Source organism: Perna viridis, chromosome 2 (assembly GCF_037379345.1).
Source record: "Perna viridis isolate PV_CMFRI_1.1 ecotype Kerala chromosome 2, ASM3737934v1, whole genome shotgun sequence".
In the NCBI taxonomy this organism is placed as follows: Eukaryota; Metazoa; Mollusca; class Bivalvia; order Mytilida; family Mytilidae; genus Perna; species Perna viridis.
This window is the reverse complement of record NC_142446.1, coordinates 54,784,409-54,801,767: the sequence shown is the minus strand read 5'-3', so window position 1 is coordinate 54,801,767 and position 17,359 is coordinate 54,784,409. Positions and strand designations below refer to the sequence as shown.

General features: G+C 31.8%; 1 protein-coding gene across 2 annotated transcripts; it reads left to right on the top strand.

Annotated features, from left to right (window-relative positions):
* Window positions 1-504: 504 nt before the first annotated feature.
* LOC148626091 (uncharacterized) lies at window positions 505-17,266 on the top strand. Of its 2 annotated transcripts, none has more exons than XM_088569727.1 (5): window positions 505-827; window positions 5,966-6,152; window positions 7,355-7,587; window positions 10,594-10,660; window positions 12,264-17,266. In XM_088569727.1, the coding sequence occupies exons 2-5, from the start codon at window positions 5,966-5,968 to the stop codon at window positions 12,443-12,445; spliced, it is 669 nt and encodes a 222-aa protein (XP_088425853.1). In that variant the 5' UTR covers window positions 505-827; the 3' UTR covers window positions 12,446-17,266. The 2 variants fall into 2 exon arrangements, with proteins under 2 accessions (XP_088425853.1, XP_088425851.1); XM_088569725.1 differs by having other exon boundaries at window positions 505-835.
* The last annotated feature ends 93 nt before the right edge of the window (window positions 17,267-17,359 follow it).

Below are 17,359 nucleotides of genomic sequence, written 5' to 3'. Positions count from 1 at the left end.
TGACAATAAGTGCTAGCATCGGATACCGTAGCTGGATCCCGGGGTCCTCATTACGAAATACATTTTTTTTTAATGTAAATTTATCTTAACCTTTGCCATGCAGTTAATCACCAATACATTGTAAATAAGAGAGCGGACACATAGCAATATAGTTCAAATAAGAAGATAATTATTTAGCTTTGTACCGTTAACACTAGCGTTTATTTTCACATTTTTTTTTCAAAAGGAAAATAATTATAAATTAGCTTCATAATGCCCGGGGTGGTTACTCGGTGTATGTGAGCTTAAGCCTGAATTTCCATACCCAAATTTCTGTCTGCAATCAATCAATAATCAATGTCCGGCAAATCTATGTACGAAGTCATAATCAATACATGAATCTATGCGAACAATTTATTATTTATTCAATAAAATCTAATTGAAGTAATCATGTAAACTGACAAAACAAATTGACTCATTTGTATCTATGACATCATTTGGTAAAATGACACACTTTGGTATGTCAGATAGGTACCAAATATATGTCTTTTAAGTGAAAACCTATATGCGAAAAATTCTGAAGAATGCAGCCATAAAAATGCACACCCCGTAAACTGTACATAGGGAGTAACCCCCGGGGCGTGATGGCTCCCTTTGTAAATCTCATGGTAATATATTTCTTCCGTGGTTTTAACTATATTTATGCCACTAATATGTTGAGAATAGCTGAAATTAATATTAACTAGGCCCAAAGTCCGACGAACAAAAGTAGCGAATTAACTGAGTGATTATCTCCCTTCATCACCTTTCCCGCGTATTGATTTTCTGAAACGAAAATAGAAAAAAAGGTAAACAGGTAAATTTTTGCATTTAACAATTTCTCATGAAATAAAGTGAAAATACTTCAAGAAAAAGAAATATTTCTGTGCGATTAAACAAGGAACAATGAGAAATGTGAGGAAATTACCCAAGACCGACCAAGACTGGCAATAGACCCTTAACCTGTTATTAGTGTTAACGACCTCAACTATGCATCTCCAAAAAATCGATTCAAGTTTCTGCTCACTTGGCTTAATTGCAATCTCTACAATCTTACGCATTTTGACCCAGTTGGCCTCAATGTAAATAAAAGAACTTTTTCTGGAACTCAAGTGAAATGATATTAAAAGAAATCAATAAGACTATATTCATCAGTTAAAACACTCATTTCAAGGAAACAAACGTAATCTAACATGTTGGAAAGACCAAAAAACATGGAAGTCACCAGCAAATTAATTTGAAAATGGGAATGCCATATAAAAATGCTAATCAGTTTATACAAATAAAACATAAGTTATTTTAACATTTGCACTAGGATTTTTGAAGTAGACAGGTTTGTATCCTATCAATGGAAAACATTTACATTTGTATATATGATACAAACAAACATACAAAAAGCTATTTGACAAATTTAAGCTTCTGTAATGTTTTTACACACAAGTAAACAACAAAAAACACATCTGCTACCGACAGAAATCGTCCCCTTCAAGTCATAATTCAGGACCTTAAGGGAGGACTGAAATTAAAATTAACATCTTAGCTTTCAATTACAGGATGTCACCATCTTGAAGTACATGTGTCTGGTAAAAATTCAATAAACATGATAAATGCAGATTAACTACATGGTTTTCAAAAAAAATTTCATATATACACCAATGCATGTAGATACTGTAATATATGAACAAGATTAGCTTTAAGTCAATACTTGGGATGATGAAGGAGGAGTTTGATTCTTTAAAATTAGTTTTGCTATATACTATGCAAATCCTTAAATAGTAAAAAATAAGTCAAATAAATGTGTTGATATTACAAAAGAAGGGAAGACTACAGCTATAAAACACCTTATATACAATGTATACCCTTGGACCATTTCTGATCAATTCAAAACAAATTTGATGATTGTTTGTGTTTTGAAGAAGGAGTTTGAATTTTAAATCAGGTGGGAAATCACCCTTGAAGGTGGGGGGCCATGCAGTCAGGAGTCGAAACCAAGGCATATTTAAACGTTGATATCACAAAAGCAGGAAAAGCTAGGCTATAAAACTCCTTACATCAGGGTAGGGAACTCACTCAAATTCTAGCCAGTCCTGAATACAATTTTTCAATAAATTTACTATATGGCTATATAATGTTTTGCTAAAATTAGCCAGTCCTGCCAAAAAATATGCAGTCACAGGCTGGCAGGTAGGCTATTATTTCTAACTCTGCTTACATGTATATACACCCTTGGACCAAGAGTCCGTAAATTTTGAGAGCCCATGTCGGTCATTTTATCATTCTTTAGCAGACGTTTGTGACAGTCTTTTACATGTACATCCTCAGGTTGAGAATAAAAGTAAAAAAACATTTTTTTGTAGTTATTTTATAATAAATATAGGAATTTGTGTTATTTCATCACATACAGTGTCTTACAAATTATCTGAACAAGTGAACAAATTCAGTTTTGGTTGTTGGAGATACTAAACATCATATCTCGTAGACATTTTCATCACATGGCCAAACAGCCGAAAACTTTCGAGTGATGGAAAAAAAATTTACTGTTTCCAGACCATTGCCTTGAACCATTATTGATCACTTTTAAACAAATTTTATGGAGATTGATCAGGTTTAGAAGAAGGAGTGCGAATTTTGAATTGAGAGAGATGACCCCCTTGAAGGTGTGACCAGGTTAAAAATTTAATAAGAGATTAAGGTCTTGAATCAAGATAGTGATCAATATAAAACATTGAAATACTCTGAAGGCAACTTGAGTTTAGATATTTTAAATTTTTCAAACCATTTGGGACAGAATACTTAATTTATCATGATTAAATGTTGAAGAAATGGAAATCGTCTGCCATTTGCAGGGCACGCTCAGCATCAACAAAATGCATCATGAGTAATCTCGCTGTTAATCACCCCACACAACATATTTATTAACGTACATGTACTATGTAAAAATGTACAAGATTTCAATTCTTCTATATTTAACTCCTTGATTTATATATTGGTGTTTCTGCACATGGAACTGTAGACTGTAGAATATTGTTTCATGTGTAACAGGAGTGCAAGATTTTACTTTCCAAATTGCTGTATTTTGTCAGCACTGATGATGAAACCTTAGACTGCTCAGTGACAGGCCAGCAACAAACCAGTTTGGCTAAAGAATTGGAACTTTTTAGCCAGGTCAATTAACTTGCTATTTACATTGTATATCTCACTACCTCCTACAAGTCAGGCTGTCCTAGCACACTTGAAACGGATTGAGTTATTTTGAAGAAAAAACCTTACTACAATCGTCGACATTAAGGACAGTTGTACATTCAGTATTCTCCCCATAATTTTCAAATAGCACATGTACAGTGCTTACTGGAATAGCACAGCTCTTTTGGCCTTCCTCCAAAGTTATACTGCCCAGTGGTGCACTGTGTTGGGAAAAATGCCATGTTCCTCGCACATTGAAAAACCCTGCTATGGTATTCGATAGGAGTAGGAACCTTTGCGCTCTGCCAAAGGAGGCTAAATGACCCGACCCTACCACTCCCTCTCTTTCCTCTTGTGGCAATCAAAATTTGTTTACCCTATTATCCTTGTGTCACATCCCTTTTTTCATTTCATCATCATTTCACGTTCATGTTATTATCCATTTCATGTTTATTGCCTGAATAGAGCTGAAATGTTGCTGCTCGGGTGTTAAACCCCAACAATCAATCAATCAAAAAATGGGTAATAGTTTCATATAGTGGATTTAAAACCTAACATTTTTGTCATTGACATGCATTGATTGACTTATTCAAGACATATTATGTTTCCTGGTAAACAAAAGCTCTATATGTGCTGCAATCAGATGAGATACTGAAGAATGGATCCTGTACACAATTTCTGCAACCTTCTCTGATTTCAAATATTTGATCATCCTTCTGTGGAAAAGATAACATATACATTGTGCATACTGTACCTCAACATTGTAATATCATGCACCTACAGAGATGTACATGTATGTCTACATTGTTTTTTTTTTTTTTTTTTTTTGGTCATAGAAATAAATTTATAATTGGTAAATAATTAAGAGACCATTCTTAGCCACTCTGTTGACTTTATGCAGTGTTGATAAGTACTTGTATTTAATATCTGTTAAGTCGTTCAGGCATACTATTGTTTCTGAAGCACTGAGCAAGTTGAGTATTGTTACATGTATCTTACATGTATCATGTCAGAAACAGTGGATTAAAGATCAACGTCCTGATGAACCTTTCCAAAACAACTTACATAATATAGCCATTAAAGTGAGAAGCAAAGATAAATAATAGCAAATATGAATAGAACAAACTCTGCTAGAATCATACCTGTTAACCTATTTAATACCCAAGGAGGTAGATCTCTCACTTTTCAGCTTTTCTAAGAGAGAGATTTAGCATGATGACCTTTTTCACAGAAAAAAAAGGTAAATTTGCCTGAAATCCAAGTACAAAGATAAGACAAAGATATAAAATCTATGATAATCTCCTTAATCTACTAAGGATTTCAGATCAAATTTGAGTTATTAGCATAACAAAAGGACATTAGTAGATAATTAATGTACTGTGACATACTTTTTGTTTACAACAGGGTGGCAGATATCCTTTGAAAAAAGTGAAAACACCCTGTTATCTCGAATGCTGGAATTACTTCGCTGAATTCGATGTACTTTTGTTTTTTTTTATTTACTTTCACTTTTGTTTAAGGATAAATATACATCCATACATCATTTGAAGTAGTACCCACAGTATGTTTCTTTTGAAAAAGACAAGTTGAGAAGTGGCGAGGTATTATTTGAAACCCTCTGAAAAGTTGTATGTCCTTCTGCCCATCTGTCACCCTAATGGTTTCCAGAAGATATTAAGTATCATAAAATACAGACAGATTCTGTGTTTCCGGTAACATCTGCTTCAGAATTTGGGTCGATAGGAAGGTTTTTAATTTTTTTTATTTTTTAAAGTTTATAGATTTGCAGGAGATCAAAACCTACCAGTTTTGCTGCCTTTATTACGACACTGCTGAATACTGAGCTTTGTTGTAGCCACGGTCATGTTTCATTTTTTTTAATGAATCTTGAATCTCCACATTGGAGAGCATGGCAATTCTAGTAAAAAATTGATGACAAAAATGCGGAAAATCTGTATTTTTCTGTTTTTTGTTTGTTTTTTTTTACACCATAAAAAAAATTAGGATTGGCATGGAAAAAATAAGATTACCATGAACACAAATTTTCTTTTTAGGCCTTTTGGCCTTTTTAAGTTTTTACCTTTGGTATTTCGGGGTATGATTTGGTGCCCCATTAAGCCCTATTTTCATTTCATACTACATGATAGTACATGTACATGTATACGCTTATTTACATGTACATGTACATGTACTTGTGCTGAAGCAAAGTTCTCTTCCATTGAGCTCATTCGCCTGTTTAAGATGGGAATTGATAAATGTGACATTGAGCTCATTCACCTATTTAAGGTGGGAATTGATAAATGTGACAAACATTATCAAATTTTCTTCATTTTATAAAACCACTCACTTATTTCAAGAATATATTAGATATCATGATATACCATTACATGTAGTTTTTTAACTTTGCTATAGTAGTGATGCTAATTGTTAGTAAGGAGTATGATGTAGACGTGTATATTAATTGGTCAATTAGATGCATTATTTATTGGGCAAACATTATTTCTCCGTATTTTATGGGTCATAATATGATTATTGGCTTGACCAACCTGCATCAACTAATTTCTTCATCAGACATCAATATAACAAAGCTATCTTCATTCTTTACAGGTAATGTACATGTACACTGTAATTTTTTAATTTCTTGGTTTTCTTTTCTTGATCAAAGGGTTTCTGTGAAGGGGAGCACTTCATTGAACTATGTACCCAAGGTGCATGGGGTATATTAGCATTTTGACTAATGTTAAATTTATTTGATACATTGTAGATGTCTGTAATGCCCCCTAAGATGAGCCATGGTTGTGGGCGGGGAGTGTTTGGTCTGAAAGACTGGGATAAACCACTACGGCGCCCTAAAGTGTTGATACCAGAAAGAACTCCAAATAAACCAGCTAGCCAGGCACAGAATGTCACAAGTCCTGATGCTTTAAAGAGTCCTGAGATTAAGTGTGGCAGTAAGTCAAAAGTTGTACTGTTTTTAGATACATTAATTTCTATCAAAGGACTAGGTACGATAAAGGCAATATTTGGCCTGAAAAAAAAAGCTTGAAGTAAAAGACAGAAATGTGGCATGACTTGTTGAATAAATAATTAAATATTTCAATATGGTTTTAATGTTCCTCATTTCAGCAATTTTCAGTTTTATGGAAGCCTAAAATCTGCCAAAACCAACAAAATTTGGAAAACTGCCAATTTTTAATGCTAAATTTGTTATTTTTAGAGGTCTCCCCCAACATGACTTAGGGATACCTTAACTGATTTGGACTCCAATCAAAGTGGCATTTAGAAATCATAAACTTTAATATCTGGTCAAGTTGGCAGACACACTCAAAAGTTGAAAAATTTTTCAAAAATTTCTCCTGGGAGCCTCTTGTTCCTGATAGGCACTGTAAATTTGGTAACACAAAAGTGTTATTTTTTTTTTAAATTTGTAGATTACACAGGAAGAATTTCAACATAATGTATTCATATGATAACACACATGTATACAAATGTATAATAAGTACCACTTGGGAAATATTTATTTTTGTGCATGAAAAAACTCATGAAATGGTACTTTTTCAGAAATCTTCAGAAAACCATTCTCTATTTATAAATACAGATAATAACCATATGACTTTATGTTTTACATGTTTCATGAATTAAGAATCTGTCCTGCTAAGAATCATGCAAAATGTGATTCATGGTTGGAAATCTTACCAATTTTTATTTTTATTTTAGCAAACAGGAATTAATATGTGGCTTTTCAAATGTTCTTAGGAGATAAATTTTTTATGAATGTACTCTATAAATGACACTAAAATACTATTGGACTTTCAATATGGATTATCTTCTGAGAGCAGACAGATTGGAATGAATAATTATACATTTCATCATATAGACCTACATGTATAAAGTACCTTAGTAACAAAAAATAAAAATGTGTAGCCTTTTTTTTTGGCTGTATCACATATTACAGAATTTGCATGATTCTTAGCTGGAGTGCTACTTAAGTGTTATTCCTAAATATTTGTTTTTCATAATGGTCCTACATGTATATACATGTAACAAACAAGTATTTTTCAAAACAAATGAAACATGTGTTGCAGTTTGTATGTGTGTCTTGCATTATATACATTTACTGAATACACTGTATATAGATGCAATTGTTTAACAGATTGGGCTAATTACGCAGACAAAACAGATGAAGTGAATCTGATACCAAACCAGAAATTAATTGTAAAGTACAGTTATAAAGCTAATCCAGACAGCCCCTTAGGAGAACAAGAATTGAACATACAACAGAAAGATCATGCCATATTCATATCATATCACCCACATAATATACTATGGTCTAAGATACGGAGTCAGGAAGGCAGAGAGGGCTATGTACCCACTTCATATATAATGGTAAGTTCTAACTTTTAAAGGGAATGTATTTTAAGTTGCTAAATAAAATCATGTAAATTCGTTGTTATATGGGATATAATATAACATGTATAAATCATCTTGGCTGGCTGTCCTTCTGTTTGTCTATTCTCACCATATGAACTGCTCAAGTGTAAGTATTTGTAAGAATCAGGCAAAATGGGAAAAATCAGAAACATGCATGTCAAAACCCCACCAAATTGACAATACAAATTTCACTCAGGATGCTTTCTTTATTTGAAAAGACCATTATTTGATCTCTGCATCATTGGATTTGCCCATAAATTATTCAATAGAATCTTAGTTTCAGTTTATTTCAATGAAATTGTAACTCAGTGGGCCTGCTTAATATGGAAAATCTTGTCATACTGCCTGCTTCTTACACGGACTGACACTTAATGGGTTAAGATGATTTTTTTAGGATGTTTTTGCTTCATACATGTAAATTGGTATGCATGAAGGAAGATTATTATTGTCTAATGCCTGCAAAGAGAGGCAATTCAAATTAAGTTTTTTACATGTTAAAACTTATTAATTGCATTGTGGGAAACCACCGCTCACCAGCTCACCAAGTATGAGTAGATGTGTATTTTGGTGAGTTCTCATTTGCTTACACTTGTCAATTTGGCAACTGTCATTTGATTGGCAAGTTCTAAGGAAAGTTAACCAGCCAGCAGGTTATTTAGTAAAACATCCCTTAACATCATACATTAAAAATATGTTCCCTACATTTTAAGTTAAGCTTGAATATGTCAAGTGAATTTTGGCATAATATGCAAAATTTTATTGACTTGTATTGTTTACGATCTGCCATTTTAAATTCCGGTAAACAGGATGCACCAAAACTTAGACGACGGTCCTGATCTTGTATTAGTATTCAAACGAAATTATCTTGGTAATTTAAGATTTGATACCTTGCAAATTAGTTGTTTATTGTCAAAATAAAAATGAGCAAGAAGCAAATGATTTTCTTATTTCATAATGATGAATCTGTTGAAATATAGTTTTATTTTTAAAATATGAGTTCAGAATTGGAATACTTATTTTGTTACTGTAAAGTACATTAAAAACTTAAATGGGAGGGAATATTTGAAAATGGAAAAGTTTTTGATAAACTTGGAAACAAAGAAAAAGAAAGGCAGAAGATAGTAAAATCCATGATAAAACAGATGATAGTACAGAAAAGAAAACAAAAAAAACAAAAAATGTGGCTAGTTGAATTTATATTTGGCTAGCAAGATCAATATTCCACTAGCCAGAATGGCCAAAATGGTTTCTCACACTGAATTGCAATGGATTTTTCTTAGGAAGGTCAGGTATTATTTGAAGTTTGAATGTTTCATCTTTGATGTTTCATTGGTATGTAAATGAGTTGACCATGGCACATTTTCAGTGAAATACACTTGATGTTCAAAATATGCAACGGATCATTGCTTTTACGTGCTGATGATTGATTGATTGATATTTGGGGTTTAATGCCCGAGGAGCAATATTTCAGCTATATTCAGGCGATGAACATGGAATTGATGATAAAATGATCATGAAATGATGACATGAAAAAGGGATGGGACACAAGGATAATGGGATTGACAATTTAGATTGCCACTGGAAATAGGGAGAGGCGGGTAGGATCGGGTAATTTAGCCTCCTGTGGCCGAGCCAAAAGGTTCCTACTCCGAGAGAATACCACAGTAGGGTTCATTAATGTACAATTAAAATTGTCACTGGAAATAGGGAGAGGCGGATAGGGTCAGGTAATTTTTTGACACCCGGACCTGCACAGGGCTTACATGCTGATGAGATATTGACAATGTAACATTTAATTCTCATAATTACATTTGACATGTTTCTGGTATTTTATTTCTTTCTTGTTTTTTGTTTTTTTTTTTTTAAATACATAGAAATTGGCAACACACAATGTTCAATAAAGTTGCCCAGTAAAAGTGGGTGTGATCTTTATATAAAAAGCTAGAAAATGAAACATTTTTGTTAAAGACAATTATACAATGATATTAGTATATTTTGATATGTAATAATATATGAATTAAGGAAGTTGATAAATGTCAGGTCACTGCTAGGGGAGCTTATAAAATTAAGAATTAAATCAGATTTAAATCCACCTAAATTAGGGGTATTTCTTGTGAGGCTATTCATAATATTTGGGTTTAATTTAGTAATTAACAGTAATACCAGGCCTAGGTTTCATAAAGAAATCTCAAAATGAGATTTTCCTCAGATCCTTGAGTTTGTCCTCAAATCTTTGATTTAAAGTGATTTGATTGGTCGATATTTGAGGTGATGAAGGATTTGAGGAAAGTCTCAGTTTGAGATTATTTCTGAAACCGGGTCCTGAGCTTTAGCTAGTAAAGAGATTTATTTTTCAAGTTCAAACTGAACAACACAAGCGAGTTAGAAATTTCAGTTGATTCCACGAACAGTTCTTTTTACATTTATCATTTCAGCTAAATGTCATGTCTACTAGGAGTAACATGTATTTGTTTCTTTATATTTCACCCTCATCCACTTTAAGATTCTGAAAAGAAAACTGAATATTTGTCAGCATCACATCATTAGATATAAAACTTGAATTTGATGAGACAAATTAAAAGGTACAGTTTTGTATTAAATGTATATTATTGCATATTTCTGGCCTGGGTTTCTTAGAAAAAAATTAAACTGAGATCTTCCTCAAGTCTTTGATTTCAAGTGATTTGGTTGGTCAATAATTGAGTTAGAAAAGGATTTGAGGAAAATATCAATTCAAGATTTTTTTGTGAAACTGGGCCCTGAGTTACAATATGACTAGAAGACTTGGGAATTCTTACTGGTCACATCAACTTGGCACAGCGGCTTTGACTCCATTTAAATTCTATGTGGGTAATACCCGGCATTTAAGGTGTAGTCTGTTTGAGTCACTTAATATAATAATGATAACATTATGTTGATATATTTTGATTAAAATTTATAATGTAATGTCTTCTTCCACAGGCATTAGAGGAAGAACTGACTGAACTACCGTGGTTGAAGAAGCCAGAGCCAGTTAAACAGATGGCTGGTGGGTCATTAAGACTTACATTTTTTAATTAAGTGTTGTCTGTCCATCTCTTCACATGTTGCACATTAACTCAGAAAATATTTAAAAAACTTAACTTATTTTTGGTATCATAAAGTGAAGTTACTTACATTTTTCCTATAGTATTTTTTATCGTTAATGGACTTAAAAAGGGGGACTGACATTTCCATTGCATTAGCTCAGTTGTTTTATTCTTGCTGTTTACATTTCATTGATGGATTTACAGTCTTTGCTATAAAAACTGATGTGGTGAAATGCAACATATGCTCCGTCGTATAACCTATATAAAAATAGTAAATAATTACAGTGATCACTAAAAAGTCTTTAATAAATGTAAACACACCTTTAAATAACTCTTAATGGCCCAGACAAACCAAAGTAATAGAATCCACCGTAACAGAATGATGACAGTCTTTCAAAATAAATTAAAAGTCAAATAACAATAAAAAACACATAAACAACCAATATTGTTGAACATTTTAGGGCATTAGGGTGAAATTATTCATATTCTAACCAAGTGTCATGCTGCAAGCGCAGCAGACAACTTTGAAATAGTGGACAAACATCCAAATTTGACAAAATTAGATATAGACTATAAAAAATTAACCATAAAACATGTGTCATCTAACAATTGTTTGTTAAAAATTTTGATTTTGATCTTGATGATAATAATAAAGCTATTTTTTTTGGCATAAGTGACCAAGTAACACTGTAGGAAAAATAATAAAAACAAGAAATGGAATTCTTCCTCCAGGCATGAATTGTTCAGAAAAAGCTGAATGTGAATCTAGGATTTATTTTAACTATGGCTTTAGTAACTGTCACAAGGGTGAACAGGGATGAATTGTAAAGAAAATTAATTATGTAATTTATAAATATAAATTACACTTCCATTCAAATACATATTCTGAACACTGTAAAATTCAGTATTTTTGTATATTGTCCTCATTATTGCTCTCCTGAAACTTGTGTTCAAGTGAAGCAGAGAAATTATTTATGTTAAAGTAGCAGTCTTTGTAAGAATAATGCAAATTCTGTAAAATGTGATATACCTAAAAAAAAAGCTACAAGTTTTTATTTTTGTTATTTTAAAAGTTGCTTTATATGTCTGTATGATGAAATGTACAATTATTCATTCCAATCTGTTTGCTCTCAGAAGATAATACCGGTGCACGTGGAAAAGCCAATAGTTTCTATTGTATTTTAGTGTCATTTACAGAGTCATTTCCCTTAATTTTGACTTCTACTGTACATTCTATATATTATTTATCTCCTATGAACAAGAGTTATATGAAAAGCCATATGTTACTTTCTGTTTACTATGACAATTTAAATGACGTATCAAAAAGAAAAATAGAGGCTTCCCAACCATAAATCACATTTTGCACGTTTCTTATGTGGAGTACTTCTTAATAATTATGTCTTATGATAAGCTGAAGACCAGTATCTAGTTACATGTAGATGAAACTATCATAATAATTTCATGTTGATCTGATCATTTTTTCCTATACATGTTGTAAATTGAACTTTTAACTCATCTCTAGTGAGAGTAGGTACATTCTAACAAAGTTTTCTACAATTTCAGCTGAGTTTAAACCTTATAAATCAGCCTATGCTAAACCTGGTGATACAGAAAAAGAGAAAGAGGAAAATTTCAAGAACTATTTTTGTGATGTGTGTCAGAAACAGTTGAATGGTCCCCAGCCTTTTTCAGCCCATATGAACAGTAAAACCCATAAGGAGGAACTTGAGGCTCAAGGGATGTGATCAACAATGATAAGATTTAGCCTTCAGGGAATTATATGTATGACTGGTTTTATGGAAATAATCTTTTTATATGATTATTTTCATCAAATCATGAAGGGAAATTTTTGAGGTGGTTAATGGGGTTCGAAATTAACACTTTTAATTGATAAGCTGTTTGTTTTGTTATTTTAAATATTTTAGCTTGACTGATCAAGGTTGACCATACCAGAAAAAAATTCTTTCTTACTATCTTGAAGTTCAACGTCAAGCTCAGGTGGTTTTGCATTACAGCGAGTAAAAAGTCAACTTCAAGAAATAGAGTTGGTCTTCCCTTGATTGAAAAAGAATTACCTGAGGAAATCATATATGTAGTTTTCCTGCTAACTACCTATAGCATTTCATCAGGTAATTGTCATTCAATCAAGGGAAGACCAACCCTATTTCCCGAAATTAATCATTTTATTCGCTGTATACTAAAGATATTTGGATTATTAGTTTGGTTTTTTTTTTTTATTATCTAGTTAGATAGTATATCTTAGTGGCTGAAAGTGTGACATAGTCTAGTTTTTTTTTACTTTGTCATTATTTTTATGTAGTCAGTAAAGTTGGTATAACCTACTGCACATGTAGTTTGTATAAGGTTGCACTCAAATGATTTCACTTTGAGTATACACTTACTTAAAAATATGTAGAATTCACATTATTCACAGTAAATAACATAATAGCTAAAAATTTTATGTGGAAGGGAATAAGTTGAGACATTAATTATTATGATATATTTTAATTGAAATTCAACTTCATTAATTTTCATTTCCATTGTAAAATGCAGGGGTGGATCCATACATTTTTAGTAAAGGGGATTACAGGATATTGTTACCTATTTTTTTCCCTCAATTTTGCACAAAATAAAAAAAACTTGAGCAAGAAAGGGTACCGACACATTTAGCCTCATTTGCTGAATTAGCCACTGAAATTAAATGCTAATGTTTCATCCTGCCCATTTCCTGAGAGTTTAAGGAAGAAATAATTGGGTATGGCTTTATTATAATTTATTTAAAATATTCTTATGTTTGTCTTTGGATTTTAGTTGCCATGTTACCTTAAAGTAAGGTTCGTCTTTGGATTTTAGTTGTCATGTTACCTTAAAGAAAGGTGTGTCTTTTTCATTGTATTTTTCATGTTCTTTAATGGAGCAATACTCTTTTTATTATATGCCCACTGAACAAGTAGGTGGTATGTTGGAATCCTCTAGTCAGTATGTTCAAATGGTGTCTCAATAATCTCAGCTACTTCTTTTTGCATTGATTTACAGCCTGTAATATACAATTCCTGAACCAATCAGCGCAACGATTGGACAGATCGATGATCGCTGACTGATTGTTTGCCAACAGATCGATGACAGTGCCTGATCTGATCACAGTTTTGTTATGTAAAATGACGAATGATCTGATAAAAATGTAACAAATGTAGAATAAAAGTATGTGCTGATGTTTAAATCTATCACAAGTATGTTTACATGTGTAAAATTGGCAAATAAAACGACGGAAACTGTAAAATATATTTGACCGCTTTGTGGTCACATGATGCGATCACTGTTTTAATGGTTTGCTTTGATGGATCCATGACTGATCGGAAACTGATCTGTGATCGATGACCAATCACAATTTTTGTTGCACAGACCGATTCAGCTACTGTAGTCAATTTCAGAGCATAGAGTTGGTCTTTCCTTGATTAAATCGGATGAACTATATTTCTGAAAGAAAGATAGTAGCTTCCATGGATGGGAACAACTTTTTAAATCCATTTCAAGAAATGGCGAGGTATTATGTGATACCTTCCAAAAATATCCCAATTTAGGTTTTGTCATGTTTATAGCATAATGTACCAATTTCTCACTATTGATAGTTTCTATGTGTATAATCATTCCATTCCCCATTATCATGTGCATATTATTTGTTTTAAATTTAATTGTTGTTTGTCTTGTTGAAACAAACCTTTCCATATTTACTGTACATTTGGACCTGTTAGTGGACCAAAGACCATTTTATTATTCATTTCTAAATGTTTCACTGATCATGTGATCTAAACCAGTCAGTTGAATAAATGATTCAACTACAACAATCCCAATTGAATTTACACCATTCCTTAACTATATCCTACGAGAATACCACCATTTTGTTTTTACCGTTTTTGTGCAATTTTGTTTAATATTAAGGAAGCTACATTTGATCTCAATATGTGATCTCATTCTGTTTAGGTATGGCAGTCTCAGTGATACTCAAGTTAATTATGAAGTAGCAGTTTTTGTAAGAGTCATGCAAATTTTATTAAATGTGACACACCTGCAAAAAAAGGCTACATATTTTTATTTTTGTTATTAAGCAGCATTTTAGGTCAATATGATCCAATCTGTTTGCTCGAAGGAGAAATTCAACATAGAAAATGCAATAGTTTCTAATGTATTTTATTGTCATTTTATAGAGAGTTATCTCCCTAAATTTTGAATTCTACAGTACATTCTGTTTGCTTTTTATTTCCTCAGAATAAGAGTTATATTAAAAGCCACATGCTACTTTCTGTTTACTATGACATTTTAAATAGAATATCAAAAATAAAAACATGTAGGCTTTCCAACCATGAATCACATTTTGCATGATTCTTATGTGGAGTGCTAGTGAAGTATAGAATTGTACCATTGCTTACCCAATATATGTTGCTTATGAATTAAGCATAAAAATTCACCATGGTTTAATTTGGATAAAAAAGGATTACTTTGGTGCTTTGTGTGAATGAATATTTGTCAATTGGAATGGAACATTTTACCAAGAAAGTACATTTGAACATGTCCAGAAAAAAAAACTTAGAGACCATAAAATTGATCATAAAGCTTGGTGGCTCTAATTGAGTTACATTAAAGAACAAATTTTTTTTATATACTGTGAAATTGTTAAGTTTTTGCTGAAATTAAAAAAATTATCTATTTTTGCGGTTTCATAAAAATTTTTAGCGTTATATTGTGTTTAAAATCAACTTGGTGGGTACTATTTTTCAAGAATTTTTGTCAACACGGAAAATAGTGAGTTAGTATGTTTACAATGTTGTGATGGAAGTATTGTGGTATAGTGCTTTATGTCAATACATCATACAATGAAATGTTTTCAGTTATGGTACTGTGTTTTCTTTCTATGGAAAGAAGTCCTTTTTCCATTTTCAAGGTTGTATGATATTGCTTTTTGTAATATTATTAAAACGAGCAAAAATAAGAGATGAGTGTAACATTTGCTGTAGTGATTTGTTTATTGCATTTTATTATGTTGTTTTTTGAGATGTGTGCTATCATTGTTTTGTTTTTTATTTCTATATTTAACTTAAATCAGACCATCTGTCTCAGGTGACATTTTGTTTTGTGTTTTTCTTAGTGTTCAAATGCTGCTTGTTTTGTTCAGGCAATGAAAAAATGTTTTTTTCAATAGTCTGATAGACAACATTTCTTATGGTCTCCATAATAAAGTAGAGTGCTAGATGTACACTCTTGATCATTTTGAAAGAGATAACCCTCTGTAATCATTTGTTTTTTCGTTTGCTTTTTGTTTTTTGTTTTTTTTTAGGGGGGGGGGAAGGGGTTTAAAATAAAGCAATATTCTCTAAAGCAGGACTGTTCAATGTTTTTTTGAAAAAAGTGTTTGAATTTAAGCAATTTATTATTATTATTATTTATGCACATAAAGGTAGAAAGTTGTATCTACGAGGGCAATTAATTCAACTTAAGGGGTTTGTAAGTTTTCAACTCCTCCTAAATTTTTGATGAAATTTAGGTTAGGCATTATTTTGAAATGTGTATTAATCAAGATATCTCTTGTGGGATGCTTGAATAGAAGATAACAATGAGATGTTTTCTTAGGTTTGCATCGGAAGAAAGTATCTTTTTTGGGAAAATTGTCTACAGTATTTTTATTTTTAGGCCTATTGTTTACAGTGTTTCTATTTTCAGGCCTGTTCTTTACAATGTTTCTATTTATAGGCCTATTCTTTCTTTACATTTTGGTTTGAAATGCCTTTTTGCCATTAATTGAATAATAATAGGATAATTAATTAAAAAGAGTGAATAACCAAAATATGTTTACAAGTGCTGATCAACGCCTAGATTTAACAACTGTGCGGAACATGTTCTGTGCACAAGTGAAATCTTAATGTCTTCTTGGCACCAGTTACTATATTTTAGTTATTCACGATAACCAATCGATTATCTGACTTATCATATAGATTTTTGCCCTTACTTGTTGCTAATCAAATTTTGTAAACGGTGGATTGATATACATGTTGTGTTGTTTTGTGACATTTTGGCAGGAGAAAGTGTGAGAGTGAAATTACCGAATTTATTCCACAGTGTGAATTATCAAAATATTTTACACTGGGAATGTTCAGTAAATCACTGATATTTATAAAATAATTATGTCATCCATTTCAGCAAGGTAAAGGACATAGCTAGACATGTAATGTTCTTTGTTGTGCGTAAAACAATAAACAAAAAGAAAATTGGTTAAATTAGGGATCAGATTAATGTTGTTTTTTTCCTGTAGTTTTAAAAATATTTTGTGGCTTTCTACACAAATTATGATCTCACTAAATGTATAACTTCGACAGGATGGGATTGTTTAACTTCCAAAATGTTAGTTGAGTAATATGTGTATGGCATTTTTTATTGATCACAACAGGAAATTATTAGTTTTTTAGTTCTAGTCACCAGTTTCTCATGTATTTTAGTGCTGTATATTTGTGTGACTTGAAACATTTCATTGACAAGTTTGTTTTCTCCTTTTTTAATAAATAATTAAAGCCCTTCTTTCTCTTATAATTTGACGTAATAATATATGGAGAAAATTAGACAGAATTTGCTGGATCCCAACTACATGAGTACATGTTCATATAACATTA

Bases quoted from the DNA above. Each gene is read 5' to 3' on its own strand.
- LOC148626091 (XM_088569727.1), top strand. From the start codon at position 5,966: ATGTCTGTAATGCCCCCTAAGATGAGCCATGGTTGTGGGCGGGGAGTG. The intron at 6,153-7,354 runs GTAAGTCAAAAG...ATTGTTTAACAG, and splicing joins TCCTGAGATTAAGTGTGGCA to ATTGGGCTAATTACGCAGAC. The intron at 10,661-12,263 runs GTGGGTCATTAA...CTACAATTTCAG, and splicing joins GCCAGTTAAACAGATGGCTG to CTGAGTTTAAACCTTATAAA.